At 42.3% G+C, this 27362-nt stretch overlaps 1 protein-coding gene across 1 annotated transcript in view; it reads left to right on the top strand.

The window, feature by feature from the left end:
- Positions 1-27362, top strand: part of PSMB7 (proteasome 20S subunit beta 7) — a 63340-nt gene that overhangs the window by 22563 nt on the left and 13415 nt on the right. Inside the window, exon 6 of the mRNA XM_075560482.1 lies at positions 6319-6377. Coding sequence (XP_075416597.1) covers positions 6319-6377 — 59 coding nt within the window. The remainder of the gene's footprint in view (positions 1-6318; positions 6378-27362) is intronic.

Here is a 27362-nt window from a genome sequence, read left to right as displayed (position 1 = left end):
CATTCCTCTTCATTCCTCTTCATGGCACTTGGCCAGCTTTTATGAGAGCAAACAATGTGACTGCTTGGAAAGTTTTAAAATGCACGTGTCCACATGGTAGCTGTGTTTGCTGTGGGCTGTTTAGTACTTCGTCACAGAGTGGACTTCTCGAAGCGTGAGCTCTGGCTTGTTGCGGATGTATGCTGAAAGGACTTCATTATTAAGGCGCTCTTCCTGCTACAGCTGGCCCCAGGGAAGCCCTCCTAAGGACGGGGGGTGAAGAGAGACAGGGTGCATCTATATTTGTGATGATTGATTGTTGGCGTTCCTTGGGACTATTGGCTCCTGCATGGGTTGACCTTAAGGCCCCTGTGCACACATTCAGGGGACAAGCTCCTGCTGTGGTGACACAGGCAGGTGGTGGCAACAGCAACTTGCAGTCTTCATTGGGCTGTTGCAATTTCTAATCCTTTCACTGATTGACAATCTCTTCACCATGTTTATACCTTTGCAAATAATGTACATGTGCTCTTTGAAGAAAAATGAGAAAATGCAGATTAATGAAAAGAAAATGGCACTATGCAGAAATGAGCAGTATATTGTGATTTATATTGATATATAATATATATTATTTAAACTTAAATATGTATATTGCTTTGAGGATTCCCCCCCCCCACCTTATTTTTCTGTTACTGAAAAAATACATAGTTACTTTTTTGCTTATAATGTTTGCATATTTAGTATGTTGTTACTCATTTTCTCTGTCTCCTTTTTGCTAGATCATCACATTTACCTCTGGGACCTCCACCCTTATTCCAAATTAGCGATGCTTTTGTGTTCATGATTTGGACCCTTGTCTATTTGTTTCTTTAGAATAACTCCCTAACAGAATTGCTTAATGGGTGGATACAGCTCAATGGCTTCTGATGGATACTTGTTTATCGGCTATTAGGATAGTTCTGTCTTGCTTCACTTGGTGTGTAAGAGTGCGGATTCTCCCACACCTTTTCTTAATCTTTTTAATCCTTGCTCATCTAAAAGTGGTGATTTTAATTTATATTTCATTGGTTACTAGTGACTTGAGCAATGCTTCTAGATGTTGTTTTTTAAAAAAAATCATTTTATTGGGGGCTCGTATAATTCTTATCACAGTCTATACATATATCCATTGTGTCAAGCACATTTGTACATTGGTTGTCATCATTCTCAAAACATTTACTTCCTATTTGAGCTCTTGGTATCAGCTCCTCATTTCCCCCCTCCCCACTACCCCGCCTTCACGAACCCGTCCTAATTCATAAATTATTATTTTGTCATGTCTTACACTGTCCCTTCACCCATCTTCTGTTTTCCATCCCCCAGGGAGAAGGTTATATGTAGATCCTTGTAATCGGTTCCCCTTGCTTCTAAATGTTTTAAGCCTGCTGCCTTTTCTCTCGTAAATTCCTGTGTCCTTTTCTCTCTCTCTCTCTCTCTCTCTCTCTCTCTCTCTCTCTCTCTCTCTCTCTCTCTCTCTCTCTCTCTCTCTCTCTCTCTCTCTCTCTCTCTCTCGGGATATTGATGTTATTTAGCTCTGAGTCCTTTTTAGTATGAATGCTTTGCGAGTTGTACATTTTTCTGAGTTTCGAGCCTTATATTTTGCATAAAGGAGTTAGTCACTTTGTTTTTTAAACCAGTGGCTTGCTGTCCATAACACGAGATAACTCATTTTAAAAGACTGTTCTAGCTGTGGAAGACAAAGCCAAGTGGAGCTGTGGCTCTTGTGGCAGTTGTGCTTGGGAACCAATCTCCTGATGACCTACTGTGTCACCTGGAAGGTCTGTGATTTGGGCCTTGACAGTCATAGATGGTGACTTCTTTCGGTGAGCATGTATCAGGAGCCAGCGGTGCCTATCAGGGCTGCGGTGACGCATGAATGCCGAGCCCCAGTGGACGGAGGCCTGTGTGTGCATCTAAGCCTCTTTTCCCTGTGTCTCCACAGCCTGACTGTTAAGTGGTTTGGGGGTCAGACCTGGTTAAGCAGTGGGGGTTGGGGTGGGAGGCTGGTGGCAGAGCAGTGGATGCGGCAGGGAAGTTAGGTTAACTAGGTAGCCAACCTTTCACAGTGCCTTACCCATAGTCACTGCTTTAGACGCCGGTCACTGAATGGCACCTTGTGTTTTCGTTTAAAGATCTTAGTTCCTGGAAGCAAAACTGGCTACTCAAACTGGGTGGGCTGAAACAGGCAGACTTGGCAGAGGTTGCTAAGGAGCAGCAGCTGATGAGCTGGAGAGGTTTGGTGGCAGACTGCAGAAATCTGAGGCCGGCATTTCACTTCTGTGATAGTGCGGTGGTTTGGACCAGACATGGCTTTGTGGTTTTTCAAGCTTCTATGTTTTTTGGAAAATGGAACTTGCTTTGCATTTGAATTTGTCTTATAGCCAGCCCAGTATGGTAAATTAGGTCATAAATGTTCTTTTGCACTTGATCAAGGCAGTTCTTGCTCTCATCCCTCCTTTAGGGCCAGCTGGGCGTTTCCCTAGCTCCTCCATTTGGATAATTGTACTCACAATTCAGTACAGCTTAAGTCAACAAATGTCTGTTTAGTGCTCGCTGTGTGCCAGAGGTTGCTAGTAGGGGGGTGGGGGTGGGTTGCAGCTAGGCAAGGACGGAGGAGCTGAGAGCGATAGACCCTTTTGGAGTGAGGGTATGTGTGGAACGTTTATGAGAGGCTTTTGGAAGGGAATATCCTGTGTCCAGCTGGCTTAGGCATAAAGTGGTGAAGCCATTGAGTGTTGGTGGAGTCTAAGTGTGCATCTGTTGGGGAAAAGGAAGGAGCTGTGGGAGGCAGAGACCAGGTCATGGAAAGACCCAGGTGTCCTCTCTGAACTGTGATGTGGTATATAGAACTCTCTGTATCAGTGAAACACAGGAACACACCCAAGGCTTGTTTGCTTTGTAATACCTTGTTAATAGCTTGTTCAGAGTATAACTCACCCCACCCACTGCCGCTCAGTGATGTATAGGACAGGGTAGAATTGTTCTCGAGGGTTTCTGAGGCTTGATGGGAGCAGAGCTAGATAACATAAATGAAAAACATGATATTTGGTAGGTGCTCACAAAATGCTATTTATTCTCCTTGACTCCTCCTCCTTCTGTACAAGTTCTTTGAGGGCAGTCTTCAGGATTTTTGCTTTGGTTTTAGATATGAGTGAACCCCAGGTTACTTAGTATAAATGCTGAAATAATGGAACATCTCAGGACATGATTGTGGCTTATGGGAAAAGTGAGATGTAATATTTCAATGTTGTGGACATCACATGGCTGGTGTATGAATTATGGCATTTGCCTGATTTTTTTCTTCTAACTATGTTGGACCAATGTGTAGGCAGCTTGAAAGAGAATATTAAAAATACAGGCCTCATGGAGTTTATTTATTTATAAATGGTCAATTTCCCATTTTCCTCTCATTTGCATTGTTGTGAATTTATGTAAGGGTTTGCATTTTGTGCTCTTGCCACTTGGGCAGTTACAGTAGTTTCTGAAAGTGTAAGTGTTGTCTAGGAAACCTGTTGACAGAGGCGTCTCCCCCTTTCCTAGCACTTCTGTTATTTCTGAAAAGGGGGCGCCAAAGGCCTCCTTTCCTAAAATGCTAAGAGCAGAAACTAATTTGCAAGCAATTTTGAAATGGGTTTTAATATTGAATTTCTCTTTTCTAGTTTATTTTGGGGCCCTCTTGAACTTCAAGGGTGGGTGGAGGGCAAGTGCAAGTGTGTGGTGTGTGTGTGTGTGTGTGTGTGTGTGTGTGTGTGTGTGTGTGATAGAGAGAAGGTGTTAAAAAGGAAAACCCAGAAATAACTCCCAAGCCCTATGCTTACCTATCCTACTTGTTGCAACACTTAAAAACAAAAACACCTATTTTTGGTAATGTGGGGGCTCTTCCCCCCTTTTTCCTTTTTGTTCTAAGAGCCTACAGATACAGTATGTAATCTCTGCTTAACAGAACGTCTATCGGCATGTAGTTTCTAAATAGGAAAAAAGCTTTTGATAAAGGAAGACATACCTGGGAGAAATATTTTTTCCTTAAAATATTGGGTGGAGCTAAGCAGGAGGAAATATATATAGCTAAGAAAAATAAAAAGAGTATAATGAATTTATTTACTGTGAAATTGCCAAAGAGAGAGTGGCCCAGGAGGGAAAAAAGGGCCAATAATTTTAAAGAAAGACACCTCTTTAAGGTGAGCCTGGTTTTTCTTGTTTAACTATAAGCTTATCCATTATTCCACAGAGTTGTTAAGCGGTTGTAAATACCCACTCTCCCCTGTCCTTTTTAATGTGTATTTCGGACCTCTGGGTTTTTTTACCCCTGGGCAGAGATATTCTTGGACCAGGTTGGAAAAGGCACGCCTGCTGCTGGCTCTCTGCAGGAGTGAGTGAGTGAGTGAGTGAGTGAGTGAGTGAGTGTGTGTGTGTGTGTGTGTGTGTTTTGTCTTCTCAAAGCCCACCCACCCCACCCCTGTGCATTTGCAATTTTCGTGTGTCTTTTTGACAGCTGTCCTTTGTTTTCCACACAATCTGCTATTTTTATTATTAAGCCTGAGACTGAGACTGGCTTTCTCTAACCTATGCTAGGAAACTGAGCCTTGGGTTGCTTTTTCTCTTTGATCTCTTGAGTTTCGAAGTAAAAGTATGATTATTGATAATTTGGGTCTGTTTCCAGATTCCCAAGGAATTTGGAGATTTGGTTTTGATGAATTTATACTTGCCTCCATGTATGCTAATTCTGAGTTGCATTGCCTTTATTATATCTGTTTCATTTCTCTCATTTCAAATAGCCTTTTTTTGTTGTTGAAGATTTCCTTTTATTTTTAAAGGAGGGAAAAATGTGAGGGGTGAAGTATGTAGGGTTGCCTTTTGCTCCCAAAGCCTAAGTGAATAGTCAGTGCTCGTAATGCTGGTCTCCATTTGTGCTCCCCACTGCTTTTCGCTGTGATGTATCCGGTCCTGTGAAGGTAATGATCCTCAACCGCAGCAATACACCGTAACAGGAGTGTCTGTCATAGTCATCGGGATTACCATGTTCATTGATTTGTGGCTGTAAATCTGCTGTTTCTACCCTTTACATTTGATCTATAATTGGACCTCCTTAAATGGTTCAGATAAGGTAGTCTGTACTTTCTCAGTGCAGCATTGCTGGCAGCTCCCCCTTTTTCATTAGACATTCAGCAGACTTGGGAAAATCAGCAGGACACCTCATTTGAAACTGTTTAATCGCTGCCTTTTTCCTTTGCTAAACCATTGAGGTGGTCAAGCGATATACACAAATCATTTTAAATAGAAAATATGGTTTTCTCCGTGACCCAGCTAAATAGATAGTGTTATGCAAAACAAGTTAAAAAGTAATAAATGCCAAAAAAATCTTCTAATTGGAGTAAAAAATTGTGTGCAACTCTGTCCTCTCTCCAAAAGTAGAGTGTCCTGAAATATTGCCAGCACCCTGGAAAGACAAGATGATGGTTTTCTAAAGATTCTCTGGTTTCGGAACAAAGCAAGTTTACATTTTCAAATAGTGCTGAGCTGCCTTTTACATCCATTCTAAGGGAACCCACACTTATTTGTAATGCTTGTACATCCCACTTTTGTAAGGATAAATTTGCTATCCTTAATATCTATGCAGCACAACCTTTCAGCCATTTGCTATTGTGATAATAAATTTTTGTCTCTTTGTCTGTCATTTTGTCTACTCAGCTGTTACTCTTCAAAGTACAAACTAAAAATAATAGCTCCAAATAAATGCCACATAATAAAGTGTTTTACAGTTGGCGCTGGAATAACCTGGTGGCGGCAGCCAGCAGTCCTATTACTACCATTGCTGGTGCGGTAGTTTCTTCCTTGTGTCAAGGTGACTGTATCGGGACGGTCATTAAAACAATCTATTCTTTCTAACTGGCTTGGTATTTAGCTCTCTACCCAGCAGCCTGCCAAAGCACAGTTGTGCAGCCTGCGACTAACAGCGTAGGATATATGAAATTGTGTGGCATTCGCTTTTTGAAAAAATACAAAATTCTCCATAACCTCATTTTCATGCTTCAGCATTTTGCTGTGAATAATTTACAATGATCCCTGTCAGAGATAGAAATAGGGCAGTTGCAGGTTTGCCCAAGGTCGTGGTAAGTGTGACTCTAGTCTTTTGAAGAGTGCTGTTTACCTGGTCTTATGGCCTTACAGGATTAGTATTGACATTAGACTTGAATGTGACACTGGGAGTGTCTTGCCATTTTTGCTGCCGTGAGCTAAACTTGAGGTAGAGAAGTTGGGATTTGGTAAAAATAGATTAAAAGTGCACTCTTTTCCCCACAGGTTCTGGTTCCTTGGCAGCAATGGCTGTATTTGAAGATAAGTTTCGGCCAGACATGGAGGTATGTGAAGTTGCAGCAGTTGTGTTGTCTTTCACATTTTCCCAGCTGTGTGCCGATTATTGACAAAGTACTTGCTGGTTCCTCCTGAGCTTTACAGCACTGTCGTTCAGGTGCAGGCACTTGGGGTGACTGAGAAGGCCCGCTTTCTTGAGAAAGCATCATTTTAAAATGAGATGAGGATTCTGTTCTCATTTCTCAGTGTGAAAATTTATTCCCATATCAGCATTATTTTCTGTTTGGGGTTCTTAAGTACACAGAGGAAAATACGATAGACTAGGTCACTTAGAAAAAAGGAGAAGGGAAGAATAGTCTTCCAGTCTTCTAACGGAAGGAGTGGCATTCCCGAGGCTTCTGAGATCCATTAGGACCCACAAAGGGATAGGGGAGGTCTCCGGGATGATTTTCGTTTAGAAAATCTCCTTAGTAGTGTCAAGCCCTCCTTTAAGCCACAGTAATGTTTTCAACTTTTCTTGAAAGCTACGTCTACTTCCAATTGATTAGGCCCTCCACGTGTTAAAGAAAGACGGGGTTGCAGAGGAAGCTGAGTCTGAGATCTGATAAGTGACCTAACCCTCTGCTCAAGCACCTTTCTCTTAGTGAAGAGTTTGCATTTGAAATGAGTCAAAGGCCATGCAGTTCATACTGGTGTCATTTTAGAAAATAAAGGGAAATGTGAACGTCCCTTCAATGAAACTCATCTGATATGATCAATCTGAAATTGTGCTTCTTGAATCAATTTATCTTTAACTCAGACACTTAGTGCTCTGCATTAACTAGCTGGGAAATCTTGAAATAGGTCGACCAAATTCCCACTTAAGGTTGATAATGTGCAGTTATGATTTCAGATGACGAGAACTTGACTCAGAATAATAACTCATTAGGATCTCTGGATCGGGCAGGTGGTTAACAGTGCTCAGGTGCTAACCTAAAGGTTGATAGTTCCAGTTTGCCCAAGAAGCTCCTAGAAAGCCAAGCCTAATGATCTACCTCCTGGAGATATCTCATTAAAAACCCTACGGAGTAAAGTTCTCATGTGACGCACATGGGGGTTACCATAACTTGGAACCAGCAAGTAATTAGCAACAACAAATTATAATCACTTTACTAAGGTTAAAGCAGTACCTGCTTCTTGGTGGTTACGTGAGTGTAAAAATAAACAGAAGGTAAATAAGAGTATAACAGCTGCCCATAAGTTAATACGTTTAGAAATAAAGGCAGAGGTTAATAGTGGAGACGAAAAACATTTATTGTGAAGACAAAGTAAGTGACTATGCTGGCCATCCTGCTTGATCTGGTGCACTCAAAATGCCCAGACTACCCCGGAGAATTGTGAGGAAGCTGGGGCACTGGACCTCTTGAACTGGTGGAAATAGAGGACACACTGATTTTAAATGTCCTACTTTGATGTTTCCCTCGTAACAGGGAGGCTTTATTTTGCCTTCTTGAAGCCCTCCATCACTTCCCTTGCTTGTTGGTTTTGAATTGCTTGTTCGACAACTGGCTGTCGCGGGAACGGGTTCTGGGTAGGCCTCAGACAGAAAGCCAGCAGAGGAGGGAGCGGTGTGCCCGCGCACATCCGCATGGAGCCCTGCACGCGGACAGAACGATTCAGACTATTATAACTTGGAATTGTTTCCCAAACAAAAGTTTTAGGCCAGGTACATGACATCAACTTTTTGGCTTTATTGTTATGACAAATTCAAGAAAGCGCTAAGTTTTTTTTTCTCCCTTTCCACTACAAATCTTTGTGTGTGGAATGAAAGCCCCACCCTACTTGCTTTACCATCTCTAGCTGCAACCTATGAACCGTTATGATTGAGCACCTGAAATGCGGTTCATGGGATTAAGAGATGCTCCCATGTATGAGAAATGCCAAATTTGGAAGACTTAGCCCCCCTTTTGAAATATCAATGATTTCTTTATCGATTACATGTTTAAATGATGCTATTTTTAATACATAGAATGAAATGAAAACATTACAGCTTCACCTCTTTTAACTTTCTGAATGTTTTATTATGGTTTCGGTGTGAGTTTAAAGAACAAACTCAACTTACGTCTTTTTTGTTCCGGGATGCTAGTTGCCCTGCTGTCATGGCGCACTTTCCATTCCTTGGGCTCCTTGTTTCCTTTGGCATGTCTTTCCTGCCCCTTCCTGCCTTCTGGAATATGTTTTGGGGCAGCTACTGCCTGCTTGGTTTCATGTGGTTGATTGATCTGAGGAGTACTTTTTAAAAAAAATTTCTTGAAAAAATTTTTATTTTATTTTTAATCATTTTGTCAGGGGCTCATACAACTCTTATCACAATCCATACATACATCAGTTGTGTAAAGCACATCTGTACATTCATTGCCCTCATCATTCTCAAAACATTTCCTCTCCACTTAAGCCCCTGGCATCAGCTTCTCATTTTTCCCCCTCCCTCCCCACTCCCCTGGCCCTCATGAGCCCTTGATAATTTATAAATTATTATTTTGTCATATCTTGCCCTGTCCAATGTCTCCCTTCACTCACTCTCTGTTGTCCGTCCCCCAGGGAGGAGATCACATGTAGATCCATGTAATCGGTTCCCTCTTTCCAACCCATTCTCCCATTACCCTCCCCCAGTATTGCCACTCACACCCCTGGTCCTGAAGGGATCATCCGCCCTGGATTCCCTGTGTTTCCAGTTCCTATCTGTACCAGTGTCCATCTCTGGTCTAGCCAGACTTGCAAGGTAAAATTCGGATCATGATAGTGGGGGTGGGGTGGGGGAGGAAGTATTTAGGAACTAGAGGAAGGTTGTAGTTTTCATCGTTGCTACATCACACCCTGTCTGGCTGGTCTCCTCCCCGAGACCCCTCTGCAAGGAGATCTCCAGTGGCCTACAAATGGTCTTTGGGTCTTCACTCTGCACTCCCCCTCCTCATTCACTATGGTAAGATTTTTTTGTACCGATGATACCTTATACCTGATCCCTACAACACCTCGTGATCACACAGGCTGGTATGCTTCTCCCATGTGGGCTTTGTTGCTTCTGAGCTAGGTGGCCACTTTTTTACCTTCAAGCCTTTAAGACCCCAGACGCTATACCTTTTGATAGCCAGGCACCATCAGCTTTCTTCGCCACATTTGCTTATGCACCCATTTGTCTTCAGCGATTGTATCATGGAGCTGTGCTCCCAATGATAAGATTTTTTTGTTCTTTGATGCCTGATAACATCCATTCGGCACCTTGTGATCACATAGGCTGGTGTGTTCTTCCATGTGGACTTGGTTGCTTCTGAGCTACATAGCCGCTTGTCTACTCTCAAGCTTTTAAGACCCCAGACACTATATCTTTTTATAGTTGGGCACCATCAGCTTTCTTCACCTCATTTGCTTATTCACCCCCTTTGTCTTTAGCGGTTGTGTTGGGAAGGTGAGCATCATAGAATGCCAGTTTAATAGAAGAAAGTATTCTTGCATTGAGGGAGTACTTGAGCCCAATGTCCTTCTACTACCTTAATACTAAAGATATAAATATAGGCACATAGATCTATTTCCCTATCCTCATATGTAAATATATTTGCATATGTACATGTCTTTATCTAGACCTCTATAAATGTCCTTTGCCTCCCAGCTCTTTTCTTTATTTCCCTTGACTTTCCTCCTGTCCCACTATCATGCTTAGTCCCCACCTAGGTTTCAAAGAGTCCTCTTGGTTACATTACCCTTGATCATGCCCTACCAGGCCTCCCACACCCACCTCACCACCAATTTGGGTCACTTGTTGCTCCCTTGTCCCTGAGTTTGTTGACACCACTTCCTTTCCTCCCACCTCCCACTATCCCATGTCCCTCCAGAACTGTCGGTCCCGTTGTTTTTTCCTACAGATTGTTCATCCAGCCTGTCTTATTTAGACAGACCTGCGGAGATAACATGCACAAAAACAAGACGGAGCAAAATCAAGCAACAATATACAACAAAACTGACCAAAACAAAACACAGCAAGAAAGAAAAGCTTGTAGTTAGTTCAGGGACTGTTTGTTGGCCTTTAGGAATGTTTTCCTGTCCAGTCTGTTGGGGCACCACGCCCTGGCCCCAAAGTCTGCCTTCAGCATTCCCTGGGGACCTTGCCACTCCATTCCCTTACTGTTCCGCTGCACTCCCCCAGTGCTTTGTCTCGGTGTGGTGGGATCAGGTTGGGCGCAATTGCCACACTGTGTCTCATGTGTTGTCCTCTGTAGGGCCATGGGTCAGTGAGGGACGTCATGTCTCATAGTGGGGCTGGCCATGTGGTCCGCTCTGTGGACTGGCTGCTCTAATTGGGGTCATCATCCTCAAGGCCTGGTGGGCCAGGATGTGCTCTGAGGAGCACTTTCCTTTGTGGTATACATTTAGTTTGTTTTGTAGGTCTGTCTATTGTTCGGATGAAAGGTGATCGCTTGTAGTAAGTTTAATTCCAGGTTTTAAAGGATATCTAAGGGCCCTAGTCTCGGGGGCTCCACCAGTTTCTATCAGACCTATAAGAATAGTCTTTTTTATGGTTTTGAATTGTGTTCTGCCATTTTTCTCCCACTCTGACTAGGAATCTCTATTGTGATCCTGATCAGAGCAGCTGACACTGGTAGCCAGGCAACATCTTGTCCTTCTGGGCTCAGGGTAATGAGGGTGATGTTTTGTGTGGTGGTTCAGTAGTCCTTCAGGTCTATGCTTTTGTCTTCACTCCTTTTGTTCTGGATGGGAGGAAACCAATAGTTGTATGTCTTTCAAAATCCCAGTCACTGCTTAACCAAGTAGGATGCATATCACTGTCATTGTGGACTATATTATACCAAGTAACTTGTATGTCCCCCAACACTGTGATCCTAAGCCTTGCTCATTCCCTCACAGTGTTTGGTTGTGGCTAAGAAGTTTGAATGACTTTGTCGTGTCAACCCCTCCCCCTCCTCCCCGCCCCATGTCCTACTATGTATTTGGATATATCTGTAGTCCATAAAAATGCATTTGTAGAAAGAGCCTCTTCCACATGTACAAATGCCATCCTACACCTGTTCAGCTTACAGATTTGTGTACTCACTCAAATTGTTTGTATTACTGTTATTATAAGGTTGTTTATGTAATAGTATTTATCAGTATTTATTTACCTTTTATTTCCTGACTGCTTGTAATCGAGGAGCCCTGGTCCGTGTAGTGGGTATGTATCTGAATGGTTGGCAGTTTGAAAGATGGGGTTTTCTATTCCTGTCAACATTTACAGTCTTGGAAGCCCATGGTGGTGGGGGTCACTGTGAGTCAGCATTGACTCAACGGCAGTGAATTTTTAGTTTATAACAGTGATCTCATACTTTTTAATATGTGGCTATTTGTGTGGAAAAACTTGTTACATCTGTGGATCTCATATTTCTGTTGGACTAGGGCTAGGCTAGCATATTTCTTGAGCTTGTCATTTGCATACTATACTTACGGCTAATACCATAATTAGATGCTACGTATATTACTTGAAAAAAAACTTTTATAAATCTAGGTATAATTTGCATATAGCAGTACAGATTTTAAGTGTATAGTTTGATAGGTTTTGGTATTTGTAATTACCTAAGTTAACTGTCACTCTCATCTAAATATAGAATATTTCTTTACCTCAGGAAATATTGTCCAGTCGTTTCTCTTCCTCCTCACCCCTGCAGCCAATTCAATTCAGCTTTATAATTAAAAAATACTTTCAAAATGTAGTTTATGAAATTCTGGGATTGGTGTGCTGGTTATATATATTCTTTTCTGGGACACATGATCATGAGTACATACTAATGTAAGGCATAGTTGATGTTCCACTATGATATGTAACTTAGACAAAGGACAAACTCACTGCCATTGAGTGTATTCCAACTCAAAATGACTCTCTAGGGAAGAGTAGAACCGCCCCGTGTGATGCTAGATTGTAAATTTTTACTCTTGACTGGCCTGATGGCTGCTGCCATAGAAGACAGTGAACCTTCAATTTTGGAGCATTTCTGCTCTGCTCTGTTCTTTCCTGCTTGCTCTTTGAATATATGGTAGTCCATACATTTGAGTTAAGATGAGCTGTATTTAATAGTCTCTCTCTCTCTCTCTGTCTTTCATAGCTTAACATTAATTAGGGGGCCCTGGTGGTGTGGTGGGCTACATATTGGGCTGCTAACCTCGAGGCTAGCAGTTCAAAACCACCAACCTGCCACGAGAAGAAAAGATTCACTATCTTGGAAACCCAGAGAAGCCGTTTTATTCTGTCATATAGGGTTGGTTTGAGTCAGACTTGATCGGATGGCTGTGAGTTTCCTTGTTAGTAAAATGTACCACATACAGTATTGTAGTACATCGTTTACAGATGTTATTTTTCTCAGATTTTCACTTGCAGATACTCACAGAGACACTGATAGTGGTGTAGAGTAACTGATAATAAAAGGCCATAGTAATGAACAGTAAGAAAGAGGTATTCAACTGATGTCGCAGTCTACTTAAACAATGGTGTTACCAAGCAGAACTCTGCCATAATTTGGAGACTATCTGCATTATGTCCTTGCTTGCTTTGAAATTCTTGCTGCCAATGTCTGTCAGAAGTGCCTCAGCGTCCTCATTTGCGTTCCTGTGCTCAGGGCCTACCCCTGCCCCCTTTGCGTTGTGGCTGTTTCCTGGGTAATCTCTCCCCGCTGGCCGGGGAGAGAGCAGCTTTCTTGACAGCAGGGACTGTGAAACCCGCTCTGGTTCAGTGTGTTACTTGAACTGAGATCGGATCGCTCTGAGCCAAACCAAAATCTGAGTCATCTGGGAGATAAAGGTGAATTTCTCTACTCCATCTGGAAAGTTCTGATGATAACTAGGATAACTCAACTAATTCATAGCATTGAGGATAGATTCAATAACGCAAACACCTCTGTTACAGCACTAAGTAAGCACATTAAGGAAGACTAAACAAAGGGAGTACGAAGGCATGTGCTCGCTTGAAAATGATGGGCCAAAAAAGCAGAACAGTGCAACTTGCCTAAGATTCCTAAATGCCGAAGGTGAGCCGCTGCTGCTGCAAGTGTTTGGAGCCAGTGACGTGCCTCAGGTAAAAGCCCTTGGTTCAAGTTCAAATGAAACTGCCTCCTAAACCATGGGTGTTTAAGGTGCTGTCATTAAAAATCCTTAAAATAAATTTTCCTCAACTGTGGTCCTAGTACTGCTTTGGTGTTCTCGTGTTCTTTTATTTGTTCCTTGCTGCTAGTGGTTATGCATTGAGTGGCTAACCTCAAGGTCAGCAGTTTGAAACCATCAGCCACTTTGTGGGAGAAAGCCGAGGCTTTCAACTCCTGTGAAGAGTTATAATCTTAAAGACTCACAGGGTTAGTTCTATCCTGCCCTAGAGGGTTGCTATGAGTTGGCATCAACTTGACGCAGTGCGTTTGTTTGCTTTGATGAGATTTTGTCTGGAAGTTCTTTGAGGACAGGGACTGTACTGACTGATTTCTATTTCTTTATACCCAGCATGGCAGCAGCTCCATAACATTCAGCCAGTATTTGTTGAATGAGTGGATAGAAAGATATCAAAAGCTACTTTAATCAGAATTCACTTGCTCGGTAGCCAAATCCTGAGACAACCATACTTCTCCCAGTAGCCTCCAGATTAACCTTCAGGGTTCATAATGTTGTTAGCTGTGATAGGAGATGAAGGCCTAACAATTTGTATTGCTTACTGGTGTTGAATATCAGGCTCTGTTTTCTACCAGCTTATTGAGATATTATACCAATGTATTAGGACAAAGTGAATTGTGGAGTGAGTTGATGATGACCCAGTGATCCGGGCTAGGGTTTTTGGTGATGATGAATCGCACAGAGCCATTCCTTTAGATAACTTCTATCCCTCAAGTCTGTTGTTAGGGCTGGTACGAGAATTAAGCTCCCGGTCCTAGTGAATGAAAAGTTGTGATAATCATGCCATGATCTTTTCAGTCTATTTCCAGGTATGGTAGTTTAAGGGTTTGACCATGGTACACAGAAATAGAGATTGAGTGTTGGTTTGGTGAAGCTTATGTCTTGAAACTTGCTGAAATAGAGTGCAGAATTTAGGTTGGGGAGGGAATTAAGACAATGAATTTGATTACTTGGGTTAGTTTTACTTTCATTCTGGTTCTTTGTAAAGAGCAATGTTTCCATTTGGCCCAGTGAGGAATTTAAACTCCTGAAGATTACAATTCATTAGAATGGGTAGAAGATTAATATTTAGTCTGTCAAGATCAATACTGCCCCCCTCCTTTGCACTAATTGTCAGAATAGCTTGTGAGGGCTGCTGCAGGGTAGTGGTGTGCGGCAGGACCCTCACATCACAGGGAGATGATTCAAAGGCAAACTGTCCTGCACCCTCTGGTATCGACTTGCAAATTAGCATCTGGAATCTAATTAAACAAGCTAATGAAAGTAGCAGCTGAATGCTGCTGGAAAAGACAATCAGCTCTCCCCCTCCTCTCTGATACATGTTCTGTACTATTGAAGTTGGTCACCAAACACATCAGATGAGCACAGTTAAAAAATTAGCATTTATTTGAAGAATAGAAACTGTTTTTCATTTTGTTATGCATTTGGCATGCTCTGGTGTCCCCTGAGAGCCATGCCACAGCAGATAGTGCACAATATTTATAAATCCATGACAGGCAATAATAGCAACTTGAAAAATTCTTTTGCTAGAATCTCAAGTTGAGATCTGCCAAAAGCTGAGAGGATCAGATCTGCAGTGGCAGCTGCTGTGCCCTACAGTTAGAATTCTAGACTTTGAAGATGCTCAGCTTAAAGAAACGAAGACTGCAGGCTTAGCCAATTTTTGCAGGTTTCTAGAGCTCTGGCTCTCTGCCTTTTGAAGATGAGTTGCTGAAGCGTCTACCGTTGCCTGAGGCGTGCTAACACCAGCAGGATCTTCCCCCCTCCCCTAGTCTTAGTGTGTCTTCAGTTTTAAGTAGCACATGCTTAGTCCATGCCAACTGTGATGGCCTTTCTCTGGTTGCAGTACCAGGGGATGAGCTCTTACCCTGCACACTGCAGAGGGAGGTGGTGAAGATAGATGGTGACGTGTTCAAGTGCCACTTCAGCTCTGGGATTTATGGAGTCATATTCCATCACTCGGCAAGTGATGGCCTCGAGAGAAGCCCTGATAGACTGCTAAGGATGTGAGCAGCTATCGCCCTCAAGGCTTGGGGTTACCTCACAAATGTGATGCCAAGTGCCTAGCTACCGAGGAAACAGAATTCATCTGTCATTGCAGGCAGCTATGGATCCACCTCAAATAATGAAAAGATTGATAACCACGATGGTGTTCTGACAGCAGATCTTAGACGTAGCTGTAGGTTTATTTAGCAGGAAGATGTTGGATTTGCATATTCACTTTGCTTTGCAGATGGACATTAGTGTGAGAGATCTGCATTAATGTATTTTTAAAAATCTGCAGTTTGGCACATAAGCATGTTGGCAAAGGAAAAATATGAGGTTTGTGGGAAAATGGTATGAAAAGACAGTGGAATTTTTCCATGGACATTTTGAAACCCCTTGTAAGAGCCTGAGTGTAGTCGTGGTCAGATGGGGAGAGAGGAATGGCAGTGAGCCAGCTTCCTCTCTCTACCCACAGCACCCTCAGTAGGACTGGGTAAAACATAGCCCAGGCTACTCATCTATAACATGGGTATCCAGGTGCCTTTCTCCAAATTGTTGAGAGGGTTAGATATGGTCTATAAAACACTTTATGTTGCGTCATGTACAAAGCAGGCTCTGAAATAAGGTCACTGCTTTTAGTTTTTAGTAGCAGGATAACAATAACACATAGCAACAACTAACTGTTTTAAGCACTGGCATCAGGCTCAATGATTTATAGCAGAATGTAGATCTGATCCTTTTCCCCAGCTGAAAAAGTCAGAGCTAGACCTATGTAGTGGACATCATGACAGTAGATGAAGCCTGTTTAACACACTACACAGGCCACAAGTGTTGGCCTTGTTACCGTGCGGAGGAAAGTATTGAAAATGCGGCATTCACAATAGCTGATGCTCATTGACTGCTTATAATATGCCAGGCCCTCTTCCAACAGCTTGTTACACACCCTCTCGTTTACTCTCCAGCCTGTGATGCATTGGTGTTTTGTTGTTAGGTCATAGAGAAGCTGAACACCTTGCCTGAAGTCACATGGCTAGTAAGTGATAGAGTCAAGGTTTGAACCCTGGTTGGTGTGACTTTAAGAGCCCTCCAGTATAATCAATTCTATCCTCTTTTCAAACCCCGCAGTTCTCTGACAACAGAGTGGGGGAGACATCTTATGCCAGGTGAGCAGAGGTGGGTGCTGCTCAGGTGGTGCCATGTCCCCTCTCCCCCATGAGTCCGTGTGAAGATGGCAGAAAGCCAAGCAAGTGTCAGAGGAGATGTATAACCCCCCTGGGTAAGATCAGTGATCGGAAAGGGCCCAGGAATAGACTGGTACAAGGAAAGAAATCAGAAATACAGAGATATTGGTAACTAGAAGAGTTACTTGGTTGTGGGATATATAGAATTCACTCTGGATTTTACACTTTTTTTTTTTTTTTTGGTATTTAAGTCTTCTCTAACTCAGTGCTGTGATTGTCCCCCTCCCACAATAAAAAAGTTTTCAAATAACTCTTTGCAAAAGAGCTGTTTTTCTCTACATAGCTAATATTCAGATGGCACAGCTCTCCTCATATTTAGTAATGAGACCATGAAATCTTTAAGTATTGGCGGATGGCATTTGTCCATTTGAGGCAAATCATGAATAGCTTAAACAACAACAAAAAAATAAATAAGCAAGACTATCATATTTGAATAATGAGGTGTGCTTTTTCCCCCCAACTGCCAAAACTTTTTAATCTTCGTCAACAATTGTTCTGTCCTCCGTCTTATTTAGGTTGCATCTGTGCGGCTCTGAGCTCAGGAGCCCTGACAAGCGGCATATGAATTCTGTATTCATTAGTGATCTTGATCCAAATGCCTCTGTCCCTGCCACAGGGGCTCAGGTGTGGAAGCTGCTGGCTAATCCCACCAGCTGACATTCAGAGGTTTAATGACTCCATAGGAAGGTGACCACTCGCTGGGAGGTGTGCTGGCGGAACCCACACCACAGACAGTGGGGATCAAGGAAGACTAGCAGTGTTTAGCTGAAGCACCTTTCTGTGTGACTTGGACCCTGTTGGCATCAAACAGTGTTTTAAGTAAATGCAAAATTAGGAGAAAAAACCCCGACCTTTGCTCACCATCATAAACAATAGTTTCCTGTCTGTATTGATGCTGTTTAAGGCTTTCCCTTGTAGCGCTTTAATAGGTGTCAGCTTAATGAGCTGAATCTGACTCACTTCCTCAGAGTTTAGATTTTAAGGTTATGTTTGTCTAGTTGTTACATCTGTTTAGGTATCTTGTATACCTGAAATGCACAGAGTGAAAATTATCTTTTAATAAGAGCTCTTAAAAAATATTTTATTAAGGACTTACACAACTCAATAAGAGCTCTTAAGGATTTATCCTGGTATTTTTGTTTATTTTGATCACTAGCTTTTAATTAAGTACTCTTAGAACATGACTTCTTTGACAGTGACATGCCACCAGATGTCTGGCTTTTTTTAGGCCCCCTATTTTTGGTTGGCAAGCAAAGGATAAGGAGCTCTGGTGGCAGAGTGGGTTAAAACAACACGTAGCTAACTGAGAGGCCAGTGATTGGAAGCCACCAGCTGTTCCACAAGAGAAAGGTGTGGCAGATTGCTCCCAGAAAGATGTACAGCCTAGGAGATGCTATGGAGCAGTTACATTCTGTTTTATAGGGTTGAGACTTGTTGGAATTGACTTTCACAATACTTACTTATTGTGCTGAACAAATAATCCAAAAACTAGATGGTCTGTAGAGGAATACAACATCAGGATCGAAGGAAGACAATTTTGCAGACAATATCACCTTCCTCAGTAAAAGGGAAGATGACTTAAAGCACTTACTGGTGAAAGTCCAAGACTACAGCCTCTAGTGGGGATTATGCCTCAACATAAGACAGCAAGATATGACAAAATAACAATCTATAAATTATCAAGGGCTCACGAGGGAGGGGGGAGCGGGGAGGAAGAGGAAAGAAAAAGGAGGACCTGATGCAAAGGGCTTAAGTGGAGAGCAGATGCTTTGAGAATGATTAGGGCAAAGAATGTACGGATGTGCTTTGTACAATTGATGTATGTATATGTATGGATTGTGATAAGAGTTGTGTGAGTCCCTAATAAAATGTAAAAAAAAGACACAAATTCTCACAACTTGGCCAGTCAGCATTGTGATGGATGGAAACTAGATTACAGTTGTGAAGAATTTCATTTTACCTGAATCTACAATCAACACCCACGGAAGCAGTAGCCAGAAAAATCAATCGATATATTGCATTGGGCAAATCAGCAAAAGGCCTCGCTAATGTGTTAAAAAACAAAATGTCACTTTGAGGACTAGGATGCACCTGACTCAAGCCAGATTTTCAGTTGTGTCATACGAGGGGGCACCTGTGCCCCTCCCCAAAACCGGAACTTGTTTGCAAAACTGTAAATTTTTTCACACAACAACCATATCATCTTCAAAGTACTTTCCATTACACTTAATGCATTTCCCAAATCTGTGATTCCATTCTTGGGAACATTTTTTCAAACTCATCTGTTTGGATGGACCTCCTCATTGTTTCCTTCACTTCTTCTATATTGTCAAATTGCTGCCCTTCCTTGTCCCTCTTCAGTCGCAGAAATAAAAAGAAGTCGCAAGGAGCGAGGTCACACGGGTAAGGTACATGGGGCAAGAGCAGCATGCTGTTTTTTTGCCCAAAATTAGTACTGAGATGGCTGCTTGAGCAGGTGTGTTGTGGTGGTGGCAAAACCAGTCCCCTGTCTGCCACACATCAGGCCTTTTTTGTCACACAGTTAGGCAATCTTTTTAGAACCTCTAACTAGAAAGCTTGATTAGCAGCCTAACCTGGTGGAACCAACTCCAAATGAATTACGAGTGGACATTTTCGTCTGTTTGGGAAGTTAACTGATGTCCAGCATGAGGTTTGTCATCAATCAATATTGCACATTTTTAAATGAAAAAACCACTTGTACACTTGAGTTTTTCCCAAAATGCTGACTTGTCAGCTGTGTGCAACATCACTGCAGTTTCTGTGCATTTTTCCTGAGCTGGAAATGAGATGTCACAGTTGCCGCTGCTCTCTTCATCAGCCATTACACAAAAAAATGAGATTTGCGCAAAACTGCTTTTACTGGAAAATTCACTGTGACCAGAGGAAACCTTCCTAGGTAATGCCACTGGGTGCACTCACTCAGAGTGAGTTGTTCCATGCTTTCGTAGTGGGAAAATGCATACTATGAAAGCTTCACCCAATGCAATTTCAGGTTTTTTTTAGGGTGGCTCCTCATATGCCTGCGATAGCAGGCCTGTGAACAAGGAAAACCAAACAATTAATAGATAGCATTGAAAAGATGAAGTTGGTGAAGCACGTTAAGTATGCCATGGACTCAACAATCTGAAGGTCTGGTGGCGTAGTGATTACACATTGGGCGCTAATCACAAGGTCAGTAGTCTGAAATCACAGGAGACAGATAAGACTTTCTACTCTGGGAAAAATTACAGCCATGGAAACCCAGAGGGGCAGTTCTACCCTACCCTGTAGGGTCGCTATGAGTAAGAATTGATTTGAGGGCAGCGAGTTTGGTTTGGTCAGGAAAATGAACAAATTGTCTTGGAAGAAGTATAGCCACAATGCTCTGTAGAAACCAGGATGGCAAGATTTTTGTCTCATGTACTTTGGACATCGATCAGGAGGGACCAGTACATGGGGAAGGGCATAATGCTTGGTAAAGCAGAGGATCACCGAAAAAGAGGAAAACTGTCAACGAAATGGATTGGTCCAGTGGCTGCGACAATGGGCTCAAACATAGCAACGGTTATGAGAATGCTGCAGGACCAGACAGCATTGCGTTCTACCGCACATAGGCTGACCGAGTCAGAACCGGCTCAGTGGCACCTAACAATTCCAGAAGTGTTAGACATTATTATTTTACAGTAGATTCGTTCACATCTTTTCACATACCATAGCCACATGTTTAAGGTATGCACATCAGTGGGTTTGAGTATAGTATAATCAGAGTTGTGTAATTACCATTACAGTCAGTTTTAGAACATTTTCATTACTTCCAAAACAAAATCTTTATACCCAGCAACATTGACTTAGTCTGCCTCTTTCGATTTAGCCACTCTGGACAGGTAATAGAAATGGTTTCATACAATATGTGCCCCTTTCACTGAAGACTGTGTTTTCAAGGTGCAGCCATGCTGCAGTGTGCATCAGCTCATCCTTTTTCACGACTAGCATTCTATTGAATACATGGATTTCATTTCAGTTAGACATTCATAGTTGATGGGTGTTTGGATTGCCTTCCCTTTTCAACTGTAATGAAGAATCCAGTTAGGAACATTCACGTACAGTTTTTTGCTTAGACATTCATCTTTATTTTGGATTGGAATGTCTAGGTTACATCATGTGGCAGTTCTAGGTCTAACCCTTTGGAGAGCTGCCATGTTGCTGTCCCAAGCAGCCACATCCCCCAAGGGCCTCTGAGCGTTCCTATTGCACTGCACCTCTCCAGTGCTTTTCTCTTCCTAAGTTAAAACTAGTATGTGATGTGGGATCTGCTTGTGGCTTTAACGGACTCCGTATTCTTTAAGAACTATAAGCAACTATGGAAATGTGTACATCGAAGTACTTGGTGGGTCTTTTTGCAAATGGATCTGGGCAGTAATTCATTTTTGGTTGAGAGGCTGGCTTGAAGAACTACCTGTTAAGTCTTTAGATAATGAGACACTGTTGGTGGTTAATGCTTCCTGCCAGAATCAAATATTTTCCATTGGTCCTCCTTTAAAAACTGAGTTTGTTTTGAATTCGGTCCTGTTGGTGGGCCAACTTTAGAGAGGCAGAAAGGAGCTTGTTGTGTCGAGGGTACGCCTTTGGGTTTTCTTGCTCGCATTATAGTTTGGTGATACTTTGAGAGCAGAAGGAAATTTTCTTTGGTTCTTCACCTCATGATTTCAGTGGCCTTTGCTTCCTACCACAGAGTTTGCCTGAAATAATTGCTTCTCTACCATTGATGCTCTAGCACTCGCTAGTCATCTTTGAATTAGAAATGGCCACCTAAGAGCCTGTTTCTGTGGGCGAGTCTGTGTCGAGCTGTTGCGATGGCTTTAGAATCCCAGTTCGTGGTTGGTGGCTAGCTCTCCGTGCTACCCCTCGCCTCTGGGCTGGCTTCGATCAAGTGGCAACAGGTGAAGGGGGTTTTTGACTTTGCATTTCGTCTCAAGAACTACAAGGAGGTTGAATGAGAGGAGGTGATGGTAGAACATCACACCAAATCTCCAGTGATCTGGGAATGGATTCCTTTGGGCCACCCAGCCTCTGGAGTACGAGAATTAACAAATCTTAAGAAAGTGGTGCTGCTAAGTTTTGGCGGGGTGGGGGGGGGGTGTCTCTGTTTGGGGAAAAGATGAAGTCTTCTTTTCTCATGAAGATTCCCAGCCTTGGAAACCCACCAGGGCACGGCTCCCTGCCGTATAGGGGTGCTGTGACTTGGAATCCACTCGCTGGCAGTGAGTTTGTTGTGATTGAAGAGTGTAATGAGATCCTTCTAAAAATGGTATACTAATACAGAGAGTTCTTTGTTCTTCTGCCAAAAATGTTTTGTGCAAAACATGCTCCATGCCTTCTACCGGCTTTGTAAACAAGTAACTTCATTTTCTTACATAATCAATATGCATTCAATCGCAGATGTTTATCTAGAACCATCTAAGTGCTGGATGTCCTCTGGCGGAGTGGGTTACAAATTGGGTTGCTAACCACAAGGTCAGTAGTTCCAGAATCACCAGCTGCTCTATGGGAAAAAGATGAGGCTTTCTAACTCCATAAAGAATAGTCTCAGAAACCCAGGGGGCCAGTTTTACCCTGCCCTGTAGGGTCTCCATGAGCCTGAATTGACTCCAGGGCAGTGAGGTTTTTGGGACGTGCTAGATGCCACACTTGCTACTCTAATCCAGGGATAGTTTTGTAAGAGGCCCTCTGTACAACAGCAGATTCTTCCTATAGCTAATGGCAAAGTTGGTCGAAAAGGTGTTCTTTTATGCTGTAGTAGAGAGGTAATTGTTTATGGTGCATTTCTTTGGAGCAGGTGTTCCACTTGAAGTATTTTTGTATTTCCTATAATTATGAAATGTAGGGAAATATATACTATATAGAAATAATTTCGCAAAGTATATGGCTTGCTACAACTGTGGCAGAGATTCTTCCATCAAAGAAACAAGCGGCAGATTCAAGATAAAGCTAAGGAGAGTGAATTTTTTGTGACTTTCAACTGTGTAGGTGGAATTTAGAAGATGATATTGCTAGAAAATATCCTATGGTGTGATTTCAAAGGGAAGATGTACTTGTACTCATCTGATCTCAAATGGAATTGCCTTTTGCTACCTTGGGGCTCAGGGCCATGGTTCAAGGCCCTACAATCACTCTCTTCCTCGAGGTTCTTCTCTGTTACTCAATCCAAGTAAAGCCAAGGTTGGACTGTCCTAAGATCCTTGGGAAAAAAAATAAAAGAATTTCTTTTATTCACTCATCTTATTCCATTCTAGAAATCCATTTGAAGAATGTAAAAAATCTTAAGTACGTATGGAACAGTGCCTTTAGGAAGGGGGGTGCGGGGACCTTCATGAATTGCATTGTCAGAAGTAAGATTCTGTATCCCAGGTCCAAGATGTTTCCGAGCTCTTGAACAGTGGGCTTCTACTTACCTTGTATAGGTTAGAGAAATAGACGTGAAATATGGGCCTGAGTGTTACTGGATGGTAGCTTAGAATCTTATAAGTTTTGCCTTGGCAGGTAATTTGGCATAAATTGTTAATGTAAATCTGGGTTGGTGGTGAAGACGTTATTTTAGTAAAAAAGATAAACTGCTGATTAATTCAGCATAGAACTCAATTACAAATTGAAAGTGTCTCTGCGGGACTCCTGGACCCTAAAGACAGCAGATGTTGAATTGATACTCCAGCATATTTCACAGTAGTATGAAATATTAACATGGTTTATTATACTTGTGTGGTGTGCGTGATCAGAAAGGGGGAGGTGATGGGCATGTGGGTGTGCAAACAGCCACACATTGCAGATTCACTAATGTACACTAAAGTGTGCTTAAGAATTTTAGGGAGGTTTTTTCATTTTTTTCTTTTTAATCAAATAGCTCTGTGGAAAAATTATGTTTAAAATAACATTTGGGGCTGAACATTTCAATGTGATTCCCATGTAGGTTTACATTGTACATGTAAATGAACATAAAATAAAAACCACAAACTTTCCTAACATGATGCATTTGGATGTTAAGTGAAACCACTGCCTAGAAGAACAGAGGAACCGCGGGCTTGAACTGTGTGCATTTCATTGAGTTAACTTAACGTCAGCTTTCAGTGTTGGACAATTTTAAATGGCTGTTCTATTTTTGCCTTCTGATATGAAATATATTATCACTTTAAAATTTCCATGTAATTTGCCTGAGTAGAAGTTCTGTTTTTAGCTCCCAAAAGCAATTTTCATGTAGCTGTATCAATTCAATGGGTGTGGAGGGTGGGGGATGCAGGGTGCGGGGGATATGTCAGCAAATTTTATATATTGAGATATACAAATAAATAGAACTGCCAATATTTGAAGGGAATGAGAATGATTCGGTGCAGAAAGATGAGACTAAAGTTGGCATAGACATTTCTGAATCATTATTGCTTTTATGGCACTTTAATTAATTGTTAATTAGGAGTTACTACATATATCATTCCATAGTTCAGTCATGTCAGGCAGTATTGTACATTTGCCACCACTAATGTCCTTTTTCTTTCTGGACTCCTTGACCTCATCTCCCTTGTACATCCCCAACCTCCAACCCCCAACCCCTTCACTGTATCTCCCGCCCTCTGCAACCCTTATTCTACTTGCTGTCCCTGTAGTTTGATCAGTTCTTAGTTGTCTATACTGAAACCAGAACAACATATAACACAACTCCCAGAGTGTGACCTCCAGTGATATAATACCTTTGAGAAATATACCCTAATATGAACTAGCAAAAACAAAACTAAAATACAGAAAATGTTGAAAACCAGTTCACGTCCAGTGTGCATCCGAGAGGGAATCAACTGACAAAGTTTCAACTGTTCAAGTCAGATTCATGCCTGGGATCTTCTGTCCTCATTCCTCCAATGCCCTCTGTTTAGTGTCCCCCCCCCCCCCCCCCATTCCTTCAACTGTGGGTAGAGGAGTTCTTTCCGATGTGGTTCCTACAAATGAATCCTGGGCTCTCACGGGCTACAATCACTTTTGGTACAAGTCTAAATTCTGCTAGCCAAGTAAGAAGCTCTTAAAATAGCCAAATGATTGTGATTAGAATGCATCAACTCTAGACTCCTTCTTCTGTTCTGGAGGCTTAAAGCACTTTATGCTCCTTTTAATTACTCCTAGAACACATCAGAATTGGTAAAGGCAAAAGGGCAGAGGCGAAAGTTTCTTGGTGCCCACCCCCAGAAGAAGATCTTTGTCATGTTGAAATTGCTGCCACTAGAGGCTTTGTCAACTAGATGGATTGGTTGTGGTTGTTCCGAGGCGGATGGTGGCTGGGCTTGCATCCCATTTGCCTGTGTTTTATTGATCTTTATTCCTATGTACCAACCTTTGTTCCTAGTTAAATACACAGAAATGAAGAATAGCTTCTTTTTCCGAGACAGTCACAGTTTAGTAGGAGTGGACAGATGGAATCTAATTGGGGGACTTCCAGATCCACTCAAAGAGCAAGTGGCTCCCCCAAAGAACTCCCCCAAAGGCTCCCTATAGGGATCTTTTTGTCTTGACACTTGGGAAGGCTTAGGACCAGGGTACTGAGGAGAGGAGACCATTTCAAGTGAGGAGCATCATGGACAGAGGCAGGTGGGATCCTGTCTGGATTTTCTCTCAGTTGTTTCGTCCCAGAAGTTTGAACAGCTGAAACCTACTAGGAGAGGGCAAAGACACAGCCCAGTGTCTAACGTTGTCTGGGTGGCCATTTCCTGAGTCAGTGTGGCCTTTTAATTAGCATTCGCTCATCAGTGTGAGATAAGGCTGGAGCTTAGCCTCCCTGTCCTGGCGTGTGAATATTTAGTTTAGAAAGCTGCCATGTTCCATTAGAGTGGTTGTGTTTCAGCAGTGGGTGCAGAAGCTGTGTAGACTTTTCAAATGTCCTTTGAGATTTACGTTGCAGTGTAATTGGGAGATGCTGGTACTTAGTGTGTTGTGCATGGCAGAAAGTGAGATTACCTGCTGTAATGAGACCCCAGCAGCATACCTTAGGAAGGTAGTTAAAGTTTTAACCTTAACGGATAATGTTACTCGTGGGTTTCTGTGAGGTAATTTATACCACTCTCCACTAACCCTGGAATTGTGCAAAACCAGAAAAATTTTAAATCATGCGAAGTTGTGTGAAGCAGATTTTAAATTCTACCACGTAGTTACAGTGTGCGTGCATCGTAGTTGTCGCCACTGTTTTGGTTGGTGGCATAAAACTAGAAGGAGCAGCTTTCACAACAGTGATTTCAGAATATTAAAATAGAAGGGCTCATTTACTTTACTCACTTTTAGCTCAGATCACTTGAATTGGGATCATAGGGGGCTGAAAACGGGCATGATGGAAAGAACAGGCACGACTTTGAAGAAGTCTGGGTTTGAAGGTCGACTTTTGTCTCTTGGGTGGTAACCTCTGGAGCCCAGTTTGTGAAATAGAAAAATCCACGTGTAAAATGGGCTGTTAGGAGAGGCTTGGTTGGTAAATTTCTTGATAGCATTAACAAAGTGATACTGATAATTTCAATACCCTCTTGCCCACCAGCAGTACATTTTGTATGGAAAATGCACACACGAATAAGAGTCTTTTGTGGTATTATGTTGGTTTTTATTTGCAATATAGCAGTTAATTACATAATTGCTTTGCTTTGCATTGTTAATAGCAGTTGGCCATCACATTAGTAGTTCTGGGAGAGTTAAGCTTTCCCCTTGACAGCTCTGTGAGCAGTAGAGAAGGGCTGTCTCCATTATCTAGTGCTGCTGTCATACAAATATCGCAAATGGATGGCTTTAACCAACGGCAGTTTATTTGCTCACAGTTTAGGGGTCTAGAAGTCCAAACTCAGGGTGCTGGCTCTCGGTGAAGATGGTCTGCCTTTGATGGCTCTGGGGGAAGCTCCTTGTCTCTTCAGTTTCTGGTGCATTTTTCTGTGGCGATCTCCAGGCGTCTAGCATCTTTTACTCTACTTCTTCTCATTTAATCTTTTTATAAAGATAAATTAATTTTTAATTGGGAGTTAATGCATATTTCAGTCCATAATTCAATCACATCAAGCCGTATTGTACATTTTCTACCACAATTAGTTTCCCCCAAATCTTTTTTTAATATCTCAGATTGACTCAAGGCACCCTCTGCCCCGATTATACCTTGTTAACAGTAACAACCCATTCCTGCATGGGAATATAGCCATGGACAGAGAGGTTAGGATTTACAACACATTTTGAGGGGACAGATTTGATCCATAACAAACGTAGAGTGATCATGTTAGCACTTGACTGTCGGGCATACCAGCAACTGTGCTTACAGCTCAAAACGCTGCCTGACTTGACTGCCACCATCCCAGGGCTAGTAAGTCACAGCTGAATTCATAGCTGGATCTTCATTCTTTGCCTAGTCTTTCTCTTCAGTGTACTATCATCATATTCAATGTGGTGAATACACCTATATCCATTAGCCCCCAAAGTTTCCTTATGCCTTTACTCATCCTTCCTCCTCTTAAACTTTAAGAAACTGTTTGCTGAATGGCCTTTTGTGCCTGGGGTCCCAGAAGAAGGTGGTCCGCCGTAGGGAGAAGTAGCCTGCACCAGTGTCCTGTCCTGATCCCCTTCCCCATCTAG

This window comes from Tenrec ecaudatus, chromosome 10 (assembly GCF_050624435.1).
Source record: "Tenrec ecaudatus isolate mTenEca1 chromosome 10, mTenEca1.hap1, whole genome shotgun sequence".
Taxonomy (NCBI): Eukaryota; Metazoa; Chordata; class Mammalia; order Afrosoricida; family Tenrecidae; genus Tenrec; species Tenrec ecaudatus.
This window is presented reverse-complemented; position numbering and strand designations above follow the sequence as displayed.